This window comes from Pelobates fuscus, chromosome 3 (assembly GCF_036172605.1).
Source record: "Pelobates fuscus isolate aPelFus1 chromosome 3, aPelFus1.pri, whole genome shotgun sequence".
In the NCBI taxonomy this organism is placed as follows: Eukaryota; Metazoa; Chordata; class Amphibia; order Anura; family Pelobatidae; genus Pelobates; species Pelobates fuscus.
Genome location: NC_086319.1, coordinates 17520533 through 17545295, shown reverse-complemented (window position 1 = coordinate 17545295; position 24763 = coordinate 17520533). Strand labels below are relative to the sequence as shown.

Below are 24763 nucleotides of genomic sequence, written 5' to 3'. Positions count from 1 at the left end.
CAGGATTTCAGTAAGTTCAATCATTTGAATAAGTTCCATTAAGGACCGTGGAGTCGGCCATGATGACAGAAAATCCGCAATGTCTTTTTACACTTTGGAATTAACAGAAATCGATACCTGGTTTTTACAGCTTCATTAACTTTGTGTTCCAGTTCGATCCGTTTCTGCCGCTCTTTTTCCAATTCCTGTTTTAACGTTTCAATGTTTGTCTCCTCTCGCAGCTTCCTGAGTTCTTCCTCTGGTATGAAAAAGAACAAACACCATGCATGAATACACACAATTAATTGTAGCTGGTACTTGAATTCAGGATGTGCCATTACATTTCTACTCCAAGAACCATGACCACTTCTGTGATCTAATTTGGTCATGGTGCCTAGAGTCTGAAGGTACAGCGTATCTCACTGAAACATTGCACATACATTGCACAAACCTTCTGCTACAGGCGTTGGAACACTACCTCCAGCAGTATCACTGGGACGTCATAAGGAAGCCCGGACCGACCAATATCAATTCTGTGTCTCTCATATTTCTACTCACAAAATTGCAATCATTGGCTGAGGGCCGTCAGCTCATGCTTTCAGCCAACAAATGGGGAGCAGAATCGACACCGGGCTGCAGAAGCCAGGAGTATGTCACCTCCAGCCATAAAGGACACCGAGCACCCAGCAAGGGCAGGTAAGAAGGAAAACCCGGTTACAGGAAAGCAGGACCAGGGTGCTCCTAACATCATAACCACTACAGTGGGCTGCGGTGGTTATGACGATTGAAGTACCCCTTTAGAGGATTGATTATAAAAAGAACATTTTTGAGATGTATAAATACACAAATAATCTGTAACATACAACTACTGTTCTTTTGGCATGAAAATGATACATACAACCCGTGAGCTTGGAATTACTCCAAGTAACCGTTACATATTCCTTTACTGTGATGTGATGATTTGGGGGGGGTAAGATATGGAGGTTTTCTGTTGCAGTAAATGTCCATATAACCATTGTAAAGCAGAAAAGTAACTACAACACAGTAGTGTTGACCTGATTTCCACAGTTAATCCCAAAAGGAAGATTTTAAAAGAGATTTAGAAAAAAGTTGTGATCATAAAAATAAATGGGTGTAAAGTAGAAAAGTCTAAATAATCAGCAAAGGAATGTGATGGTTTAATTCGTTTCTATGGTAATTGATCTAGAACTTTACAGAACGTTTCTGATTACTGCACTCGGAAATAAATCATCCCCCTTTGATTCATTTATTGGTACCTGAAGACCCAGTATCAGGCATGTTACCAGCGGGGCAGATAAGATTAGATTAGGACAGTCAAATAATAGTGATCATTAATCCAACAGGGCTTGATTCTTTTGCTTTAAATCCGTTTTCTATCATTTCCTTTGGATAACTGCATACGGTATATAATTGTTAATCACACATTTTTCAACTCAACATTTCCTGTAGACTAATTTTCAAAAAATAGCCACATTGATGTCCCTGCTTCAGTCAAACGATGTCCAGTCAATCCGGCATTCAGTACGTCAAGCCCAGTTATATAGTATCTGTTAATCCAACAATGTTATGCTGGATTATCGGGGACTGAATGATGGCATAAAGTAGTTTGCCCTCTGGCCCCCAGTCTTTATATATGTTATCTACCTAATAGACTTGGAGATTCATTTTGAGCCCACAACAATTCTACTGAATTTGGGCAAATCGGGTGATCGTCTGAATTCCCAAACCCCCGAGCCGAAACGTACATAAAGCGCAGATCAACTGAACCACACAATGCTGAACGTAAATTGCTTTGGGATCGTGATTCTAGATTTCATCGATGGCGAAAAAAAGGCACCAAAAAAAACAAAAACAGATCAATGGGGAAAAAAAAGATTGCATGGGGGAGAGAAGACGGAGTAAAATATATATATTTTGTAAACATTTATAAATAATGAATTTTTTTATTACTGCTCGCGTCCTATTCTCTATATTTGTTAATTTTTCTCAATTGATATGAGAACCAAATGGCAGAAAAATACTTCTATCAGTGAGCATTATGTATATAGATTTGCAGCACACTGATTGGCCCATTTTTATTCTTCTGATTATGTCCTGAAATTCTACCGCCCCGAACTGACATTTAGACAAAATTCAGGTGTCCCAAAAAGCTTTCTATTTTCAGAAAAAAAAGTTCAGCTGTGCAGAATTATTTTTTGTTTGTTTTGTTTTTACTGTGCACATATCTAGTATCTCAGTTGAACACACAATTATAGTTTTGGCCTCAACCCAGAAGTGTTACTTCAAATTGTAGCAAAGTGAAAAATGAATGGTGAAGCTCAAGTAAAATAGCAGAGGTTTTGGGGGGCGGTGCTAAGCTACTGGAGAGAACGGTCGCATGCCTACTGAGCTCCAGGCCACGATACGGGAAAAACACACATTTAACCCCCCTCAAGTGGGTCGAAATCGCCCCAGGGTGACCCTAACACCTAAACGAATCCAATGGGACGAAAATCTAAAAAACTGAAGCCTGAAAAGCCCACGATGGGCATGGATATCGGTGAGCTATGGCGGCAGGCACGAGGCGCCTCGTGATCCAACATGGCGTCCCTTCATGGCGGACCCCCTGTGGGGTCTTACTGGACGACTAGGGGCAGTGAAGGACACTACAAACACCCACATCAGCCAAATCCAAAAGCTACAAAGGGAGGTACAAGAGCTGAAAAGGCAATCCACACAAAACGACCTACGCTTTGCCACGCTCAAAGACAAACGCCGCCTAAAACACCTTAAGATCAGGGGCTTCAACGACAACATACCTGATGCTGAGCTGCCCCATGCTACCCGGCGGCTAGTCACGGCTCTGTTAACCCCAAAGGTAGCCAAAGCGGTGACACTAGACGGCATATTCCGCATGCCATAGCCCACTAAAGCCCCAGCCACGGCCACAAGGGATGTAATCCTGCAGTTCCAGACACACAGGGATAGATCCGCAATTCTGGCAGCCGCCAGAGACCAACCATCTTACCTTTTCGAAGATATGACTCTTTCCTTTTACGCGGATCTCTCGGGAGCAAAACTGGCCTGGGGAGGACCCTACAACAGTTCACATCCCTCCTGCGAACTCAACGCATTAGATACCGCTGGGGCCCAGCTCACACCTTACTGGTCACCAAGGGTGACGCAACACTCACAGTCCGCTGCACGCAATAGGCACCGGTGATACTGGAGCAGCTGGGTCTCCCTTCGGATTCACTGGCCCTACAAGCACCGGCGGAAAGGCTCACAAACCCACCGAGCTGGGGCACCGCCAACGTTGCAGAATTTATCCCCAGACAACCACCTGACCCGTTGAGACGTTACCCCATATAGAACTCACCTTTGTTAAATGTCTTATAGGGAGACAACACCCAGCTTAGTTCATCACTGCACCCAACTATTCACTGACAAACACACACTACCCGTAAGAGTACAGATTACCTATCTCCGGCTCTACAGGGTAGATGCCGAATTAACCTTTCGCGCCCCTGGTACCACACACACACTGCGAACAGGCCTACCTGCCCAACAGCTAGGAGTTGAAGTCTGTTTAAATGTACGTGTAACTGGCAAATCGGACTTCGATGACGGGAGGAATGGGACATTTTGATGATGTTTGGAGCTGGCCACGGTTTTATTTATTTTTAAGTAGTGATACCCGTTCTATCATCACACAGAGCGGACCTTACACATCATAGTTGTAACTGACTGGTCGGTTTGATTATTGCTTATTTTCTTGTTTGGTTTTAATTGACTTTAAAAAGGTCCACTTGGGGTGTCTGGGTTTTTAACCCAGGCAACTTCTATTCAAATTCCAATAAAATGATTGAGGAAATAAATGTATCTGTGAACAAAACATATGCAATGCTGTTGAGAGAACGCACTCCCTGTTACACCACGATGAGGAGCTCTATAGACAGCATGCCATTAACAATGAATGCTTTGCATTCCACTACAGGAAGAGCGGCTTTAAACTAGATTAAAGGAAAATTACCAGATTACAAAAAGCCATCATATCAAATTACTAAGGATGTAGCATAATCTGTCACTTCAAACAGGAAGACACATCTTTAATGAGTGCTTAAAATAAGGGCCATTCTCCATACAGAATGTCTACATGGAGGCCCGTGATATACACACAAAATATTATTCCAAGCCGCTTCGTAACCCTAACTAGTCACTTTATATCAGGCTTCCCCAAACTCCGGCCCTCCAGATGTTGCTGAACTACAACTCCTATGATTCTCAGCCTATTTCATTTATAGAATCAAGGGAGTTGTAGTTCAGCAACATCTGGAGGGCCGGAGTTTGGGGAAGCCTGCTTTATATGCTTTCAATTCGCTCAGTAGAAGCAGAGTGCATTGTGTTCACCTATTCTCTGCTTTAAAGCTACAGGCACTTTTAAATTGGGGGGGGGGGTGTAATAGGATTTCACATTCAATTCAGGTTGAAACTCAATGTGAAGGGATATTGCAATTAATACATCTGAACATTAAATGTTGATTTTCTTCAAGTGAAAAGTGAGCAATGCTGGGGAGAGGCTGGTATGAGATTTAAAGACAGCCTCAAGCTATAAGCACGCACCAGATGTTAGTTCTTGCACGTCTTGGCCCCTATGTTTTATCCTTTTATTACAGTGATTTGGAGTACGAAATACATTCAGAATCAGGAAACGGCTGAAGGTCACTATACAGAATAAGCAAACTGGCAATAAGGACTCACACCAATGTGGGAGCTCAGAAAACATCTGAGCAGTGAGCCTTGGGTAAACAGGGTTTAAATAGGGGAATGGGAGGGGTGACACTCCTATGAGGAGAAGTTTTGAGGACTACTTAATTATGGAGGTAACCTCTGGGCCATGTTGGGCTCTAAACCTGAAATGCCACTCCTCCTGTTCATCCACTACTTCCCCCAAGGTCTCTGCCGAGCCTTTGAGGGCTCTGATGCACAGAAGAGGACCCAGCAGGGCAGCACAAAGAATGTCGTGCAGGGAGCCGCATGGGTCCCAACATGGACCATCAGCCAGAGAGGAAGGTATTATTAGTCCAGGTAGACACGGCGCACACTTTGCACCTTGTGCGCTGTGACGCTCAAAACCTCAAATTCCTGCGAGGACCAGATAAACCCACCCACCAGCACACTGGATCCTAGGTTCCTAGAACTGCTGCTAAACCATATACATACAGATCACAATAAAACATACGGCGTATATGAATACGGTTTAAAAATCTATAAACACAACACACACTGAAAGGCTAATATTTCTGCGATCTGCAGCACGTTGGCAGACTAGCTGGCAGGATGAAGATCCCACCCAAGAGATGTAGGTAAATATTGCTATAAGTTTTAATACAATGTGAAATTTCCCGAACTCAGGATGATTTGTTGGGTTTTTCGTTTGTTTTTTTCTTGTTCAAAGCAGAATACCAATGGCTGTAATACAATTCAGAATGCAACCTTTTCTTCCCTTTTTCGTTGCACAAGTGGAACTCAAATTTGGTTGTTTTAGTCTTTTTCAGGTCAAAACCAAAGAAAACAGATGTGACATATTGATCTTGAGGAACATTGTTTTTCAAGCTATACTACAATGTAACTAGAGCTACAAGGAAGTGGGAAAAACGAAGTGGAAATGAATACCGAAAATTATCATTTAACATAGAAGGGAATTTCATTTAATTTTTTTCTAATTTAATTTCCATTATCAAACAATACAGTTTTATGCTGGTTGCGTTAATGCAATCAACACATTTTTTTTGTTCGCTACATCCCCGAATGAACCTTGCAAGTAGACTAACCAGCTCCTGCAAGCAGTGGCCAAAAAAATGGCCAGCCAATCAACCTACCAATAATCAAAGTGTGTCTAATCCCTTCAATGACGGGTCCTACAAAAAGAGTCTTCAAGGTTTGCAATGACTGATACTTAATAACTACTTCTTTTGCCACTGCATTTAGAATGTCCAACAATAACATACTGGAATGGCCAACATTAAAATACAATTTTAGTTCAGTTTTTTTGGCAATGCTAATTTCCCCGTTAGCTCCGGTGAAGAGCTAGAGGTACAGTAAGTGGACCCATTCTAGGACTGTAAAGGAAAGGATTCAGGCTCTTGTCACATGTTGTCAGAATGGGGCTGCATTTAAAGACACACTGAATTGTAATCCAAGACAGACCGGCAGATTGATGAATAAGGAGAATGTCTGCTGGAGCCGCTACTATCACAGACAATGCATTGCGCTGTATTCATTGAGAGGCCTTTCATGCAAATAACCGGCTTAATTGTGTGAAGGAAACGATTTGACTCAAAGCCAAGATTCAAATACAGTTCAGGCATGCAGACGTTCGCGAAAGCTCAAAAATCCAGCTTTTTACAAAATCTCCTGCTTCCCAAGCCAGATCACTAACGGAATATATTGTTCCTTACATCGAGTCAGTCGATGGATTAGAAGATTGCAATTTTCTTCTTTTACCATTTGAGATTACACATAATATAATCTTAAAGCCACAAACTTGGTAGCATTCAAAGGAGGGACCGGGCAGCCTTGAGCTCAGCTCCTCATTAAAATTAAGAACAAGGGCTGCTTACACTAGTGAATGAAATGGGCTGTTGTGTACAATAGAGTTTGGTGACCATATCAGAACGTTATTTAGCTCACTGTGCTGATGGTAGTGGGTTTTTTCAGGCCTCACTATTGTACTTGATTGATAGGTCAGCCCATACTGAAATTACAAGTAGCGATGAATAGGGAAAAGCGAAGGAATTTAACACTGAAATATTACCAATTATTGTACCACGCAGGGAACCTTGTTACAAAGCACAACATCTTCAAATGAATTACCAAAATAACGCATTTAGATATTGTTTGTATTTATTGTTCTAATAAATTAAAGAAAACGTATTTCAATCTGAAAGTATTCAAGGCCCTGGAATATAGTCGTATTTCCCCACTGTATAATGGTAAAGTGCTGTGCAATAAGCTGGTGATATTTAAAGGAGCACTATAGGGTCAGGAACACAAACATGTATTCCTGACCCTATAGTGTTAAAACCTCTATCTAGCCCCCTTGGCCACCTTTGCCTCTCTAAAGATAGTAAGTAACATCTTACTTGTATTCAAGTCTGAAGCTGCTGACTCTGCCTGTGAACTTCCTCTGACCTCATCCTATCACAATGCTTCCCAATAGGATTGGCTAAGACTGACAAGGAGGCAGATCAGGGGCAGAGCCAGCACAATTTAAACACAGCCCTGGCCAATCAGCATCTCCTCATAGAGATGATCAATGGATCTCTATGAGGAAAATTCAGTGTCTGTATGCAGAGGGAGGAGATACTGAATGTTTGGATGCATTTTAGGCAGCCATGACCCAGGAAGGATCTCTAACAGCCATCTGAGGAGTGGCCAGTGAAGTTATCACTAGGCTGTAATATAAACACTACATTTTCTCTGAAAAGACCATATTTACAGCAAAAAGCCTGAAGGTAATGATTCTACTCACCAGAACAAATCCAATAAGCTGTAGTTGTTCTGGGGACTATTGTGTCCCTTTAAATGCTAATTATAACAACACAGAAAACAAGGAGAAGAGTCAGCGCTAAGCTGCCACAGAAACATTTATAAAACTTAATAAACGGCTGCGCACCTTAACATATAAGGGGAGTTCCCTCTAATCCCCTTGTAGTAAATAGAATACAAAAGTAACACAGAACAGAAAAAAGGGTGCGCCTAAATTCAACAAAAATAAAAAAAAAATATAAGTCCAGAATGATACAATCCTCATGAATATGGAAGGCACTTGAGAATGGAGTAGGTCTTTACGGATATGTGCTTGTAGTTCAGAAGAACATATATAATATATATAACATATATAATAATAACAACAAACTGTTCTCTTTTAACATGGCCGATAGAGGCAAATACACAGACAGTTGTTGATTCAAACATTTTGCAGCACAATCTTGCCATCCCTACCTAACCAGCTCTGTTTCACTTTAGTTTATAGACCTGGATTCACCATCTGAGTGAAACCACCATTTATAATGGACTTCACACAATACAAAGTGCTCACACCTAAAACAGAGGTTCCCTAATGCGCCTCCTATTCTCATTTAGAAAAAGGTATTTCTCACCTGCTACCTCTTATCTAAAGTGTAAGCTCACGTGCCTAATTACATAGAACACTATTGAAAAGTGCTAAAAATACAGAGACAGTGTTCTCTACTGTATTTATTCCAACATGCCTACACTGATCAGCCACAATATTGTGTAGTTGCCAAAACAGTTTTGATGCCTCGAGGTATAGACTCCACAAGACCTGCGGTATCTGACACCAACACATCAACCTTTAATTCCTGCAAGTTGCAAGCTGGGGCCTCCATGGATCAGATTAGTTTTTCCAGCACATCCCACAGATTATCAATCGGATTGAGATCTGGGGAATTTGGAGGCGAAGGCAACACCTTGAACTCTTTGTCATGTTCCTCAAACCATTCCTGAATACTTTTTGCAGTGTGGCAAGGTGCATTATCTGCGGAAAGAGGCCTCTGCCATCGGGGAACACCATTGCCATGAAGGGGTGTATTTGGTCTTCATCAATCTCTAGGTGGGTGGTACGTGTCAAATTAACATAGACGTGAATGCCAGAACTCAAGGTTTCCCAGCAGAACATTGCCTAGAGCATAAAACTGCCTCCGCCGGCCTGCCTTCCCACAGTGTATCCTGCTGCCATCTATTCTCCAGGTAAATGACACACCAAGCCATCCACCTGATCGAAAAGATAACGTGATTCATCAAACCAGGCAACCTACTCCCATTGCTCCATGGTTCAGTTCTGACACTCACGTAGCCATTGAAGGCGCTTTCAGCGGTGGCCAGGGGTCATCATTGCAGCAAACTGTCAAGTTTTTCAACAATTTGAGCTACTTTTATGTGATCAGACCGGACAGGCTAGAGTTCGCTACCCACATTCATCAATGAGCCTTGGCGCCCATAACCCTAACACTGGTTCACTGGTTGTTCTTCCTTGCACCACTTTTATGGTAGGTACTAAACACTACATACCGGAACACCCGCTTTGGAGATGCTCTGACCCAGTCGCATAGTCATCACTTTTTGTCCCTTGTCAAAGTTGCTTCAATCTTTTCACTTGTCTATTTCCTACTTCCATGAAATGTAAGAACTGACTGTTCTTTGCTGCCTAATATATCCCACCCCCTGACAGGTGACATTGTAACAATACAATCAATGTTATTCACTACACCTGTCAGTGGTTTTAATGGTGTGGTTGATCAGTGTATACAGTGTATAACCCAGGCTATGAATGATTGCTGTGCTTTGTATTAAATAAAAAAAATAAAAAATAAAAATAAAAACTGGGTGCTGTGGGGAATTGGTGAGGACATTTTAGATTTTGTCCAAGGAAGCCATACTTGAAAGCCTACTCCTGACGAGCTATTTTTGCTGTTTATTTCGACCTAGAAGTCGAATGTCCTCAACTCCATTGTAGCGAATAGCCCTGAAAAGATTTAGAATTACACTGCGATAAATAATTCAAAAACGGGTACTCTATTCACTCTGTGTCAGTGCTATTCTACAGAATGTTAATTAGGAATTTAATATTTAAACATCCTTGCTGAATCCATGGAGTATCCTACGGTGCATTCTCTGTGGCAGATATTCCAGTGTTGTTTTCCTGCTATGCACCAACAGTGAAAGGTAAAATAAGGACGGATACCGTCTAAACCTGAGCTGCAATTTCCCCCCGTTTTTGCTTATTCACCTGGCTGGTAAGTACAGTGTATAAACTACTGTGAATTGCAATCAGATGTTAATCCACAGACAATGCAATATATAAATCAGAACTACACAATCAATGTATTGGGCTAATCCAGACGGTTAAGGTTTATTGCAGCTAAAATAAAAATGAATAAAATGCAAATTTTCTTGTAACCAGTCTGCTTTGTTGGACGTGTGCCCCCATCAGTGCAGCTGTGATACCCTTGTCAGGATCGAGACAGGGATCCAACACGCAGAGTATTAACAACTATAAAGACGTATACCGGACCTTAGAGTGGCCGGACTAACGTCACATAAACAAAGAATGGTCAGGAACAAGCCAAGGTCGAGGGAACGAGAAGACAGGTAAGCGAAAGCCAAGCGGAGTACAAGGGTAGGAGAGAGTAGCAAAGTCAGAACACAAGCCAAGTCAATAACCAAAAATTAATCACAGAAAAAGCACTGAGGGAACAGACAAGCTGGAACCACCATAGGGCAATGACTCACTGTAAGTGAGTACCTTTTATACCTTGGCTCTTTAACTGATGTCCACGCCCCCAAAACGTCCTGGTTTGACTTTTTCGGCGGGCCGTGACATCATCGACGTCATGACGTTGGCGAAGTTGCGCCGCGTCATAAAAGGGGGCGGGGTTATTGCGGACGGCGTCTAAACGGCCGAAATGGCTGGAGAAGATGGGTGCCTGTGTGCCTTTCTGAGAATGGGCGTCCAGATGACCAACCTCCTCTACATTGGCTACAACAGGTATCATGACAACCCTCACCTGAGAACAGGTTTATCCAGAAAGCAACTGGAGAGGCTCTGTTAACCTATTGGACCATCCTGCTATATTGCAATTCCACGGAAATACTAGGGATGTCATTGTAGAACGGTTTAGGTAATGTGTTAAAAAAAAAAAAGGTATATTTTTAATTCACATTACAAAAACATGAAGTGCCAAATTTATACATCTCGGTTGAATTGGATGTCGGGCTACATATTTTTCATCTGACAGAAACCAAACTGTTAGAACTAAAAAAAAAATACAAAGCAACACAAATAAAAATTGTAATAGCACAAACACAGCACTAACCAACCAGCCCAGTTTTATGTCTTTTGGCTGTTGTAGAGGGGGCTGGGTGACCTTTGATGACTTTTATTAAATGTTTAGTGGGACACTCCAGACCCCTAAAGCACTTTTTAGCTTTCTGAAAAGCTTTAGTGTAAAGAACATGTCCTCTTTTTTGAGTTGGGAAAAAGTGCATATTTCAACAGAAATTTACATTTTTATAAATTATACTGGTTACAGCCCCTGGCTGTCAATCAGACAAAGGGTCCTGTTACTTCCTGGTTTGTTTAGTTCAGTGGAGATAACCTCAAAAGGCAGCAACTGCCCAGAACACATGCTGTAACAAGACTATACTGCATGCCTGGACTGTTAAAATAGCTGGAGTTATTCGCATGGATATTGTATGAGAAATGCCATTACCAGGGAATACAGCCGTTCGTATGATTCTACACGAATCCTTTGTGCTCTGAATAGGTGGCCGCCATTTCGGGACCTTGCACGTGTTTGCGGCCATCTTGCGCACGAACAGCGGTGTTTGCCCGTCAACACGTGGAACTAAAAACGGATACGCAAACAGGCGAACACCGCTGAAACCTCCATGCGCCCAGAACTTCGTGCTAGAACTACCGAACAACCGGCCGTTCGGTAGTTACACTTAACTTGATATGGGGATTCCGGCGAACGGCAGGATAACGGTGGATGGTAAGGATTTCGTGGGGTTTTGATACACGAACGGAGACCGACCGCAAGGCCAAAACTCATGGAACTATTTTCGGCTAGTGAACCTGTGCGGTCGGTCAAAACTTTGGAACCCCATAGCTCCCGAACCATTCATCCGAATGGGCTGATGTTGCTCCCCTGTTGCTCCCATCCAGAACTTGGCTAAAAATGTGTACAGTATAATTGGGTTAACTGTTTATCTGAGGGGAGGGGATGTGTGGGTTGTACCATATGTGTGATTGGGATTTTATGCCTCCCCCTGGGTGTGTTCTTTTTGTATGTAACTACAATAAAAAGCAGGCTGGGCATCCCAGCCCTCAGTTCTTCTTGACCCTTCAAAACGTTGCCTCGTCTCGTTCTTGAAAGGGGATTATTTGGGAATATTATCCTGCTTCTTTTTACAGCTGAACCTGACTCTCTCTCTGGATATCGTGGATGGGATTATACCAGCCTGACTTCTACACAGCAGCTTGCAGGGAAAAGGACGTCTCTAACGGCTGATACCCTCCCTCTACCTGGGTAGCCGTTACACATGCCTTCCCATTAAACTGCATTGGGAAGTCTATGATTGGACAGTCACATAAAGTCTGGGCGGGGTTAGAAGGGGAGGGTTTGCATAGGCAGCCGACAAGAGACCAGCTTTTGAAAGCTGTTTTCACATATATGCCAAGTGAAAAAATGCATGCATGTTTCCATTTGGGGTATATCTACTAAACATAGATTTAGTCGATATTTAGTAGATATAGAATTCTTGGTAGATCTAGATATTTAGTAGATGTAGAGATTTAGTAGATATAGAATTTTATTTATTTTGTAACTGGGCAGTGGAGTGTTCGTTTAATAACTCCCTATTACTTGGAAAATGCTTCCTCCTGCGACTCTCTGCAAGGCAAGGTTAAATCGGGTCCTGGAATGAGGAACCTGTGACAGGGAGTGGCCTGGACTGGCCTGGACTCCCAAACATATATACAGATATGAAAGCAGGCAGTTATGTTCAGCTAGGGTTTATTCCAGATCAGCGATGTAAGACAAGCATTGAGACACAGAATTTTCAGCTGACACAATATCTGAAGTTTGTTTTATGCGGATGATTTTATCAATAAATTACATTTCCTATATCCGTCTGATAGTATGTAGCTAGAGCATGGTATAGATGAACACAGATAAACAGATTCTGTAAACGATTTTAATTTGTTTGCCAGGTTATTGATGCTGTATTGTAATCCTGTCAAAACCAGTATGAATTGTTGTCTACATTTCATCTATACAATGCATTAGTATATGTGTAGATTTAATTAAAGATAAACGCGGTCCCTCCCCCACCAGTAAATCAGTTATCAGAACTGAACTCCATGCTGAAAACTGAGCAACACAGGGGTGCAGGAGAACCCTCTTACAAGGCAGGAGAAACCTCTTACAGGTAGTTCTCCGGTTCTCTCGGTAACAGAGCTGTCCTTCAAGCTAGTACTCATGCACAGACTACAAAAAGAAAAGAAAAGGAGTAATCCATACAATTTGGGGGTGAAAGTTCAATTTTAAACACCCACAGAAAATGCACATGCAAACGATGGTTTAAATGGACATATTTAAAGTAATTGTACAGCATTCCATGCTCAACACAAGAATGCTCCCCTTATTACACAGTAATCAGGCTCACACTACTCAACATACACTAAACTGGCAATAAGTAGCCATGTGTCTAATATTCTACAACTCTCATAAACTACACCAGATGGGAGCAGCAGTTCAATGGCTGGTCTGTACCAGGACCCAGCTGTGTTTGATAAAACATAATTTATGGTATGTTTTGCATCATGTATTTCACTTACGAAGGAAGTGTTTTTCCAGTAAGGCGATTTCCAGATGTCCTTTAACCTCATTTAGCCGGTCAGACTCTGTTCGATTAAATTCCGAGACTCCAGAAGCCATGACAACGGTCCCTGGGCCAGCCTGGGGATCGAGTTAAAACATTGTGTCAATAAAAACAAACAGGAAAAAAAGGGACCCAAAAATCCCAGTGAGCAGACAATACTGTACAGATAGAACATCAATAGCGCACAGTCTGCTCTGCTGTTTGGCTTGACGTTGATGTACACCAACTGCTCTATTTGGGATCCTGGGCCTTCTTTACAAAGCTTGATACCGCTGTACAAACCCAGAAAATGCAAAATGAAAGAAAGATTCACCTGCTCAGATTGCGGGGAATGTAAAAGGCAGACAGACTGCAGTCTCAGAGGGGTCTTGGCAGGAAGATCAGCAGCATTGTATAAAGGAATTTAAACAGAGCAGCGAGATTCTCCCGTGCCTTAGAATAAGCTATCTATTCTGTGTGCAGACCCAGAGCTCGGCTCTCACAATCTGCAGCAATAAAGGGAATTGCATCGTCACTTAGAACATATACAGGGAGGGACCCGATGTGAATATTGCTGCAGGGCTCCAGGCAGCAATCCTGGTCTGGCCTGTATCTAATGTACGGTGTCCTACTCTAAATACAAATAACCTGCCTTCAAAACACAGGATGAAGGAGAACTGAACGGCTTGGGGCTTTTGCACAGTAAAAACTAATCATTAGCTTCCAAAAAAAAAAAAGGATATTGATTAGTTCATGTTTTTAATGGGGGAACTGTGCACTGGTGTTTACAGAAGTAAGTGACATTTCGTACCGTGACCTTTTATTCCTTACCATTACCCTCACCAAAGTATCTTAAAAAAGAATTAATCCCTTCCCTTTACAGCTTTTGTCACATATAATGACTAAAGCATGTTGATGGAATTTAAAATGTACTAATGCATTAAAAAAAAACTTTACAAAAAAAATCTGTATACAGTAAAAAAAAATAACTATTTGAAAAAGATAAAAAATAATGACAAATATGCTACTCAGGACTTGCGGATTCTGTTGTGAACTCTCTGCAGAAGTAAATAAATGATGCACACGCATTTTTAACCACAATCAATGAAAGAATCATTTTGGTCCTCACACCTTTATCTGAAACGTCATCCTCTGTCCATGGTTCGTAAATCTTGAAATAGAAGATTAACTGGGGAGTATACAGAGAAGGAAACTGTGGCTGCCTTATCAATGTGCCAATACAAAGAATAACTACGTGGGCAAACCGCTTCTATTGAACAGGACCAGGAAGTGGCTAGAACTTCCCCAGTACCATTCATTGTGCACACCAAGAGTTTAAAGAGATTAAATGCTGCACGCGTTGTATGGAACGCAGGACAGGTCACTATTAGCCTCGTTCAGAAAGAAATATAATAGAGCGATGCACAAGTTTTCATGAATAAAATCATTAAAAGCTGTGTCTGCAGAAAAAATGTATATTGAGAGACACATCGGACTACAGCTAGCGTCACTCATACCATTTGTGTTGCTTCATTCATGATATTCCAGGAATGAAGGTAATGTGCTGGCTTGCACTTATTATAGCTACTATTAGATCAAAACAAACTAACCCTGCACTGGATATTAAGGTGAAAGTGAGGGTGAGCAAAAAAAAAAATATCTATTTATCTTTGAAAAACAATTACCATTAAAAAATAAATATGATTTAAAAAAAACATTACCCAAGAAAAATGAAGCAATGTATGGCACTTGTTATCTATGGCTATCAGGAGTGTGATTGTACGGGGTAGAGAAAAGAAGACATTTTTAATAGGGTATAAAATTACTTTTTTTTCATGAAAAATCAACGGTTAAGAAAAAACAATGTACACAAACTGTGTGGATTTCCATTGTGTATGGTATTTGGCTGTGGAAATTCGGTTTTAGCTCACGGACATCGCACCGTGTCACTGAGATATCTAGATAAATGTAGTAATCCACAACGAATGGCTTTCTAGGTGATCAGAGAAAATGCTTGCATTCGGCCTTTTTAAAAATTCAAATTTAAAGCCAAATTAGAAAAACTGAAGCACTGCTGACTTGGAGAAATGTGTAGGTTATGTTATTTTGTCATTAAATTTGCGATTTGCTTTGATTACCCAACAATTCTCACCTTTATTGAATCGAATGACCCGGACAGAAGTTAGAGATATTCTACGTTCAGAGTTTCTACCTCCCAACGTGACTATGATGCTCACTGACAATATGTATCATCGCTAGGGAATGGAGTTAGGCATGTATGTGCTTTTAGTGTAAATGGTACCCGAGTACCGAAGGCATAAGTGGAGGTGTCTGCTCTCCCCTACCTGTAATTCATGTAGAAAATGAATTCAATGTGTGCATGAATGTATTACACGGTCTATTTATCTATTAATTATGATTGGAGTATATGTATTCCAATAAGTAGAACCTAAAATTAACATCAGAATTATCAAATATAAAACCGTATAACCATATGTGCAGAGAACCATACTTACAGGGTCCTTTAATTCTTCATTATCTCTGGCAGATGACGTCCGAGGTACTTTCAGTGGGATTTCTTCCCCGCATTCAGTATCGGAAGCATTGGGAGACTCTGCTAAATCTGGAAAGTCGTCTCGCTTCGAACCTCTGAACCTTATCCTGTCCAATCTCCTTAGCATGTTCAGCACTGCGCCTTTTTGCTTTACTTTAACATGACTGTGGATATCCCTGCAAGGCAAAGAACAGAGAGACAACCCACATTTCAGACAGGAAGCACTGACAGCTCAGGACCAGTCCCACACCTCTCTAAAAAATGACAAAGGATGGGTAACTTCACTTCTTAACCCCTTAAGGACACATGACGTGTGTGACACGTCCTGATTCCCTTTTATTCCAGAAGTTTGGTCCTTAAGGGGTTAAAGGGACACTCACAGTGAGAAATCTGCAGGTATGGGGCCAGTTAATAAACTAAAAAGTCGCTTCCTCCACAAACTCAGACTTTTAGCATACCTCAACAACTGAGCCAACACTGCTGTGCCCACAAAGCAGCATTTATAGGGACAAGTTCAGCGGGGCTACAGACATTAAGTGTGCAATGATTGGCCGAGCCGGGTCCTGAATTGGCGAGAGATTCACTTCCAAGGCAGTTTTTAAGCAAATGCAGGATTTTCAAACTTTTTTTGTAGATATTTGCAATGTATTGTTTTGTTTGTATTTTGAATGCATTATAAATGGATAAACCCTGTCTGAATGTCCCTAAAAATGTACAGTTCCAAGATGGAAAAAGTCAGGAATTTAAAACTGTATGCATTCTTAATGTGCCGCTTTCTTGTACTAATATGAATATGCGAAACGAGCCTGCTAACGCTGTTGTGGCGACACAGGCACTGTTGTACTCACTTGCATACCAAAAAATAAAGAATTAAAAAAATAAATAAATGTACAGTTCCACTGATTCTGCTAATGACCCACAAATAATGCATTAAAATGGTTAACATCTATTCTCAATCTAATCAGTCAAATCTTCACCCATCCCTCCTCACCTTAATTGTAGCCTAGAGGCATCCTTTACAAGAGGATGTAGGAAAGGATTTTAGCCATAGCCAGAGAGAGAGAGGGGGGGGGCGGGGGGAAGCTAATTCATGTGTAACCCTTTTAACCCCTTAAGGACACATGACATGTGTGACATGTCATGATTCCCTTTTATTCCAGAAGTTTGGTCCTTAAGGGGTTAAAGCTACTTTTCTTTTTTGTCTTTATCAGAGATACCCCACCCAGCGCTCAAGTAACACAAATAGTAGGAGATAATTCAAATGGAGATGACACCAAAACCTGGGCCATTGGTGTACGTGAAGGACTGGGTTTGGAACCACTCGAGTTGATAGAAGTTCTTCAATAAAACGATATACCTGATTGATTGTGTTAAAAACATTAAAAAAAATTATATATTAGATATCGCTTCAAATCGATGAATGATAGTGGGAGGCAGCAACGTTTTTGCATGTTTCCTCTACAGCCTACAGTAACTAAAACTGCACTATTTAAACTTGATCAAATAGTTTTTTTGGAGCATCGTTCGCACCCGCCACTAAAAGTAGCATGTGGACATTGGTAAGAAAATATTATTAATGCCCACCCGGTTTGTATCCTGTTCATATACATCAAATCACAAGGTGATAGTGTCCGACAGAAAGCTGCCACTCATGGAAATATTTAATCAGACGTCCAGTGGCAGCACACAACGCATATAAAAATGGAGACACATCAAAAGGTTCAGTTTTTCTTAAAACCAAATATCAGAAAGTGGAAAGAATGAGATCGTAAAGCAGGGCACGACAAATCCCTGGGACAGGTCAACCCGTTCCCTCCTCCTATCTCAATCCCTGTGTAACCCTCTGTGCGCCGGTGTACCGGGAGGAAAAGAACTGGAATTACTTTCTCCCAGCGCTGAGGCTGCGCAGGGAACTAGCAAGCTAGCAGGACACTTGGTAAAATCGTCTCTGTTCGCCGACCGCCCGCATTTCACAGATCCAAGAGCCCGCCCCCATTTCCCAGACCAGACCGACCGTCCACATTTCATGGACTCGGTCACCCGCCCACATTTCATCGACGCGCCCACCCGCCCACATTTCATCGACGCGACCACCCGCCCACATTTCATAGAAGCGACCACCCGCCCACATTTCATAGACGCGACCACCCGCCCACATTTCATAGACGCGACCACCCGCCCACATTTCATAGACCGACCTCCCGCACAATCATTCCCTTGCGCGGCTTCAGCGCCGAGAGGAAGTAATTGCAGATCTCTTCAATTTCTCCCATCGTACAGTGAGCTGTACGTGATATCGAGATAGGTGGAGGAGAGGAGTCGTGACCAGGGGCAGTCCACTCCCATTAGCCACAGCCAGCCACACCAACTGTCTTCTGCTGTTCCCAGTCCCACTGGACCCCAGGGAAGCCCCTCTCCTGCGCCCAAAAGGTCGGAAAAATATGTATTCGCTTTTTTTCATTTCTAATCAGTCAAATCTTCAACCATCCCTGGTCACCTTAATTGTAGCCTAGAGGTATCCTTCACAAGAGGAGGTAGAAAATTTCTTTGTGTGTTTGTATCAAATAATATATGTATTTACAGTTCCACATGATAATTATTCAATTACAATGTTATAGGGAATGACGAAAACATAAATAAAATTATTAACATACTTTAATTTGACCATATACGCCAACTATTTGATGGTACAATACCAGCTCATAGGTCTCCTCAGACCTAGGTCAGACAGTAATACACAAATTATCTACATCTTTTTTATGTACAGCCAGTATCTAAATGCTTAAAATAAAGGAGGTCCAGGCACTCCTTGGTTCAATACAGGCACTTTATTGGAACCACAGCAACGTTTCGACGTGAGGTCTTTGTCAAGCTAACCCAAAGGGGAGCTAACTTGACAAAGACCTCGCGGTCGAAACGTTGCTGTGGTTCCTATAAAGTGCTTGAATTGAACCATGGAGTGCCTGGATCCCTTTATTTTATTTCATAGATTGGGAATCTGGTGTTTGGTTCCAGTCACAGAAAGCACCCTGGCTCTGACTGATGGGAGTGAGTGCAGTTCCATACTTTTTTCAAAGTATCTAAATGCTTGACCTGTGAAAGTCGAGCTCATGAGCTTTCATAACTGGAGCTTATAAAACCTCTAATATCTAGTACCACTTTCTGCATTCTACAATTTGTTTGATTCTGGCTTATCGTTGGGTCGCACGGTTGCTGTAGAACCAGGTTATTACCCTACAGTTCTCTCCTAGATATATGCTGCATAGTCTGGAATAAAGTATCTAAGTGAAGAAGAAAAAAATATTAAAAAATCAAATCACGGTTTGACGGACAACCGCGATGACATGTATTTGTATAAACCAATGTACAGCTGTTTTATTGCTTTTACTGCATTGCAATGTTTTCAATGTGAAATTATCCAAAAATAAAGCATTTTTAAAAAATAAATAAAACAAACCAAAATAGAAGGGAAAAAAAAAATAATATATTCTTAAAGGAGTAAACCTGCATAACCAATGTATTTTTATCAGACATAGTCCCCAACTTCGGACCAATATGTTAACCAATAGTGACAGGATATTTATATCGGCAGACATTTTGTGCTAAAATAGAAATTAAAAGTGTATATTGTCAGAGTCACTCAGAACAGAGCAGACTCCATTTTGGATTTTCAGGCTAACAAAGACACATAATTTCCTTGCTTCCAGCCACTGAGCCTGAGCTAAGGAATGCATTATATAAACAAGCCATGTGATAAGCAATGAAGCAGGGGGATGGAATGCTCTGTTTAAATGTTAATAGAATAGAAATAATTCTAAACAGACATTAGTGACAGAGAAGATTAAGTAATTAATTTTACTTTCTACATTTTACAAGGTCCCATTGTAAGTAAGGGGTGAAATTGAGTTTAGACATGTCAATTCTAGAAATTACGATCAAAGTCGTTGCCACAAAGACTGAGGCAAACGCTTTGAACTGACAACAAATTTAAGTTATGGTAGTCATTTTAGATAAGCCAAATTACGTCAAAATCGTCATCAGGAAAAGTGAACTCTTTCCTGTATAGGAAGGTTTAGTGAGGCGAGACTGCCCTCTGTGGACCAAATACCTAAATGGCGATCTGTATTCAGTATCCTATTGGTTATACCAACTGATGACGTACAGAGAATCTTGCCCTTTAAAAAGTTAGGACAAAGGGAAGAGAGAGGTTAGTTTGGGCTTTCAGATTCGGACATTCAAAGAAATCCAGGACAGATATTCACTCTGGGACTAACATTCAAACTCTCTTGGACACAACTCAAGAAACACTCCTTGACACTTCGCTAACCTAAGAGCATCTGATGAGAACATCTACTTAACTGGTAATTATGCTGGTTTTATTTAATGAATCTAAATTAATTAAAAATCTAATAGCATGATATATGACTGGATAAATCACGGTCAGATTTCAATATTTAAAAATCTTAGTTAACTAAAGAATATATAGTTATAAACATTTCATTCTGCAGGTGGAATTAAGAATAATTATATATTAATGTGATATTATCACGTGTTAGAATACTGTTGTTTTTATCCAGGTGTATTGATTTGCTCTAAAATAAGATAAGATATCTTTTTAGGCAAATTAAAATTCGGCTTATAGAATCTGGTAGATTATTCTTATTGGATGGTTCCAGGAAATGATTAATGAGCTGGTTTAAATGTCATTTTAATTGAAAATAACATGAAAATAGGATATTATATGCCTAGGAGGATCTAGCCAGCATTAAAAGGGTTACTCAGTTGATCTAACCATTAGCCAAGGTTTTATGGCTTTTCGCTGGGCGTGTGAAGTACCCTCATAAATCTAAAGTCTTGACAGTTGATGCTGTTAGCCATTGGAAGGTGTATAGCCATTCCACTGTATTGCATACTTGCATGTTATACTAAATATTCACTGATTAATATCATGCATGCTGCCTAATATTATTTTATTTGTCACAATAAATTATATCTATTTTTATAACAAATTGTGATTTTATTTGTATGGAATACATTTCACTTACATGATAACGATCTCTAAGATCTAAGAGAATTGAAATAGTGGGCAATTCTCGACTGTTTAATATTATCATCCCATAAATATCCCCACAATAGACATCTCCATCATTTCTGATAAATTAGCTCTAACACATCTAACAAGAAAAAAAAAACTCACAGGCACTCCAATTTTCAAGCCGCAGGCAGATTTATTGTGACAGAATGTAACGCAACGTTTCGACCGGAAAGGTATTTTTCAAGCTCGTCTTTTTCATACTTGTTTTGCCCCCACCCTCAGGGCCCCCCTCCCGCCAGGCTCTGGGGAAAGTAAAGGGTTAAAACGTACCTTTATTCCAGCGCCGGGCGGGGAGCTCTCCTCCTCCGATCCTCCCTTTCGGCTGAATGCGCATGCGCGGCAAGAGCTGTGATTTTCCCAGTGAGAATCACGCAAGCGCCTCTAGCGGCTGTCAGTGAGACAGCCACTAGAGGATTTGGAGTCTGGATTAACCCTATTATAAACATAGCAGTTTCTCTGAAACTCCTATGTTTATTAAAAAAAAAGGGGGGGGGGGGAGGCGGGGCCAGGGACTGATCCCGACAAGACGCACATTCTGCTAACTCCCACTGAAAACTCACTCAAACCGGCAAAAAAGGCGAAAACACGCTGAAAAACCAACCTGAAAACAACACCGATTGATTCAGGGCACCGAGAGGAACAAGCTGATGCCCTTCTTCCAGCCCTCGAGAACCGGTAAGGCCAAACGCAAGACTCAGGCCTACCGCCAGCCCACACTCCACACCCTGGAGACTTACCTAGATGGCATCTGGGGATATAACGAGCCAAGAGGGGAAAGGGAGAACCCTGCGACACCCGCGGACACTCCCACAACAATGTCTCGCCGCTCTCAGAAAGGCCGGCAGAACCCCCCAGCAGAACAACCCGGCATCGGAGAACTGCTGCAACGCAAGGCTCCACCTAAAATGGCGGCGGAAGAGCCCTCCACTGCACTAACACGGCCCACGCTGTCATCCTCACCACGGACTACCTCTGATCCAACGACGCAGCCTCAACCCACTGACCAGCCACAGGCAGCACCAACACCTAAGATGCAGCCTGTACCTCCACCCCTATCACAGGCGGCCACAACAGAAGGGACACAACGGGTCACACTCCCAACCCTTCAGGAATCCGCCACGGAATCTGGGGAACACACCCTGACCACGAAACAGGACCTCCAAATATGGATGCAGGCACTCCAGGATTTCATCACCGCGGACATAAGCACCATAAAAACAGAGGTACGGCAAAATACAACCAGGGTAACCTCACTGGAGGAGAACGTAGCACAAATCACGGGTGACATGTCCCACCTACAAAAATCCTTACATGACCTACAAATGACCCAACAAGCGCTGGCAGCGCAGATATCCGCTCAGGGGGACCACCTACGCCGAACCCATATCAAACTCCGAGGGGTACCCGCTACAATCCCCCAAGCCGAAATACCTCACTACATCAGGAGGCTCCTGAACACGATATTGCCACCCCAAGCTGCCCGAAAACTCACCCTACAGAGCACTTACCGCCTACCACCTGGGCCCAACTCGCCCCCCACGGGAGCAAGAGACGTCATCATCTGCTGCACCACGACGCAAGATAAAATAGCCATACTAACGGCAGTAAAAGGCAAGACACCCTTGAACTTTGAAAATGCCCAATTACTTTTTTTCCAGGACCTGACAAGGGCAACCCTACAATGGAGGAGAACAATGCACACACTAACCAGCCGCCTGAGGACAGCAGGAGTACAGTATCGCTGGGGGGCACCCAGGGTCCTGACATTCACGCATCATGACAACACCTACAAGGTCACGTCGGAGACGGACATACCTGCCATACTAGCTACGCTAGGACTCACAGAGACACACAGGAATACGGGAGGCACGTCTCAGATGGGGGATCCTGCCACGGCGTCCTCCTTTACACCTCGACCCTCGGGGAGTTCACACACAACTCCCTGACGCAAACCTGTACCCCATAACCGGATTAATGGGAACTCAGCCGCCTACACCACGGACATGGTCCGATAGGTCTTAACGGACTCTTGATTTGCAACTGTTTTATACGACTGTATTGTGTGCAATTTTTCATTGTTTCTTCTTACTTGTTTTGTTTTCCCGTTCACACACTTGTTTGTGTCAGTTTATACCTCTTAGAAGGCTACCGGGCCCACCAGCCCACACTTAGCCTCAGTAGGGACACGCAGAATACAACACTCACCCTTCCCCCCCCCCCCGCCGCCCCCTTGGTTAGGGGTGTCTACCAACGCGTACCACAACACCACAACGCACATCACATAGCAACCCGTGGTAACCAGACAAGATCCAGACTAGACTACAGCACCTACCCAGCTCATCACGAACATGCATTAGGCCAGAATAACCAAGAGATGAGCAAGAGCACGTAACAGCACTGTACCTACCCGCAGCTAGGCAAACAACATGGGTGCACAACCCTACACTAGGGACCACACCAGTAACGTAACCTGTTTGAAAAAGTTAAAAATGTGTGCAGACTTAAATGACTAAACACTAACCCGTTTTCCTTTCTGTATGTAACAACATCGTGGTCATTGTAATGCAAGTAATCTTACCATGCACCATTAAAATAAAGAATTTAAAAAAAAAAAAAAAAAAAAGGGGGTTAATCCTAGAGGGACCTGGCACCCAGACCACTTCATTAAGCTGAAGTGGTCTGGGTGCCTAGAGTGGTCTTATCCCCTGCTATGTTAATAGATTGCTAGACCCTGTAAGAGGCTCCTGTATGTGATTAAAGTTCAATTCAGAGATTGCGATACAATTATTTAAGGTAAATTACATCTGTTTGAAAGTGAAACCAGTTTTTTTTTTCATGCAGGCTCTGTCAATCATAGCCAGGGTAGGTGTGGCTAGGGCTGCATAAACAGAAACAAAGTGATTTAACTCCTAAATGACAGTGAATTAAACAGTGAAATTGCAGGGGAATGATCTATACACTAAAACTGCTTGATTTAGCTAAAGTAATTTAGGTGACTATAGTGTTCCTTTAATATGTAACATATGGTATCATAACCCAGCTCAGAGTTCCCCTTTAACCATGCAGGCTTTACCAGCAGAATTTATTTATTTTGCTCCCGGCATGCATATTGCATTTTCTTACCTTGAGTTTTAATATGTATGTAAACTGTGGAGGCGATTGGTTTTATTGGAAACAATACGGAGCACTAATTGGCTCATTAATTCAGTCACACTGTGAAGCAGTGAGAGGCACAGGTAGATCCCAGGGATAGCCTGCACAATTTGACAGATGCCACAATGACATTTTGCATTGTTTTGAATTAGACAGATACAAAATTAGATGGCAAGAGTCACTTTTCCCCTTTATTTAACAAAGACCTGGTGCTTTCCAAAATAAATCAAATTAAACAGAAATCCACTGTATTTACCACTTTGGTGGAGTGCCTACCTGTCAATCATTGTTCTAAGCTCAGCTCTTTCAGTCTATAAGTCAGAGAGTGAGAAGGAGAACTTTGTCCCAAGCAGTGCGTGCCCTGACTGTGCCGGGACTGGACTGGGTATTTATGTTAATTGCTAATGGTTTTAAGATCATTTAAAAGAAGAGAGAGCAGGACATGGAGTGAAAGGTTAACACAATTTGGTGTTTTTTGGTTTGTTTGTTTTTTAAAAAGAGATTGTTTCCCCCAAAAAACCTACATGTGGAAT

General features: G+C 42.0%; 1 protein-coding gene across 4 annotated transcripts in view; it reads right to left on the bottom strand.

Moving 5' to 3' along the window:
• GRAMD4 (GRAM domain containing 4) overlaps positions 1-24763 on the bottom strand; it is a 116617-nt gene that overhangs the window by 50315 nt on the left and 41539 nt on the right. For all 4 annotated transcript variants that reach the window (XM_063446786.1, XM_063446789.1, XM_063446787.1 and 1 more), the window contains 3 exons: positions 15945-16158; positions 13406-13526; positions 118-238 (listed from right to left, as the gene is read on the bottom strand). In XM_063446786.1, coding sequence (XP_063302856.1) covers positions 118-238; positions 13406-13526; positions 15945-16158 — 456 coding nt within the window. The remainder of the gene's footprint in view (positions 1-117; positions 239-13405; positions 13527-15944; positions 16159-24763) is intronic.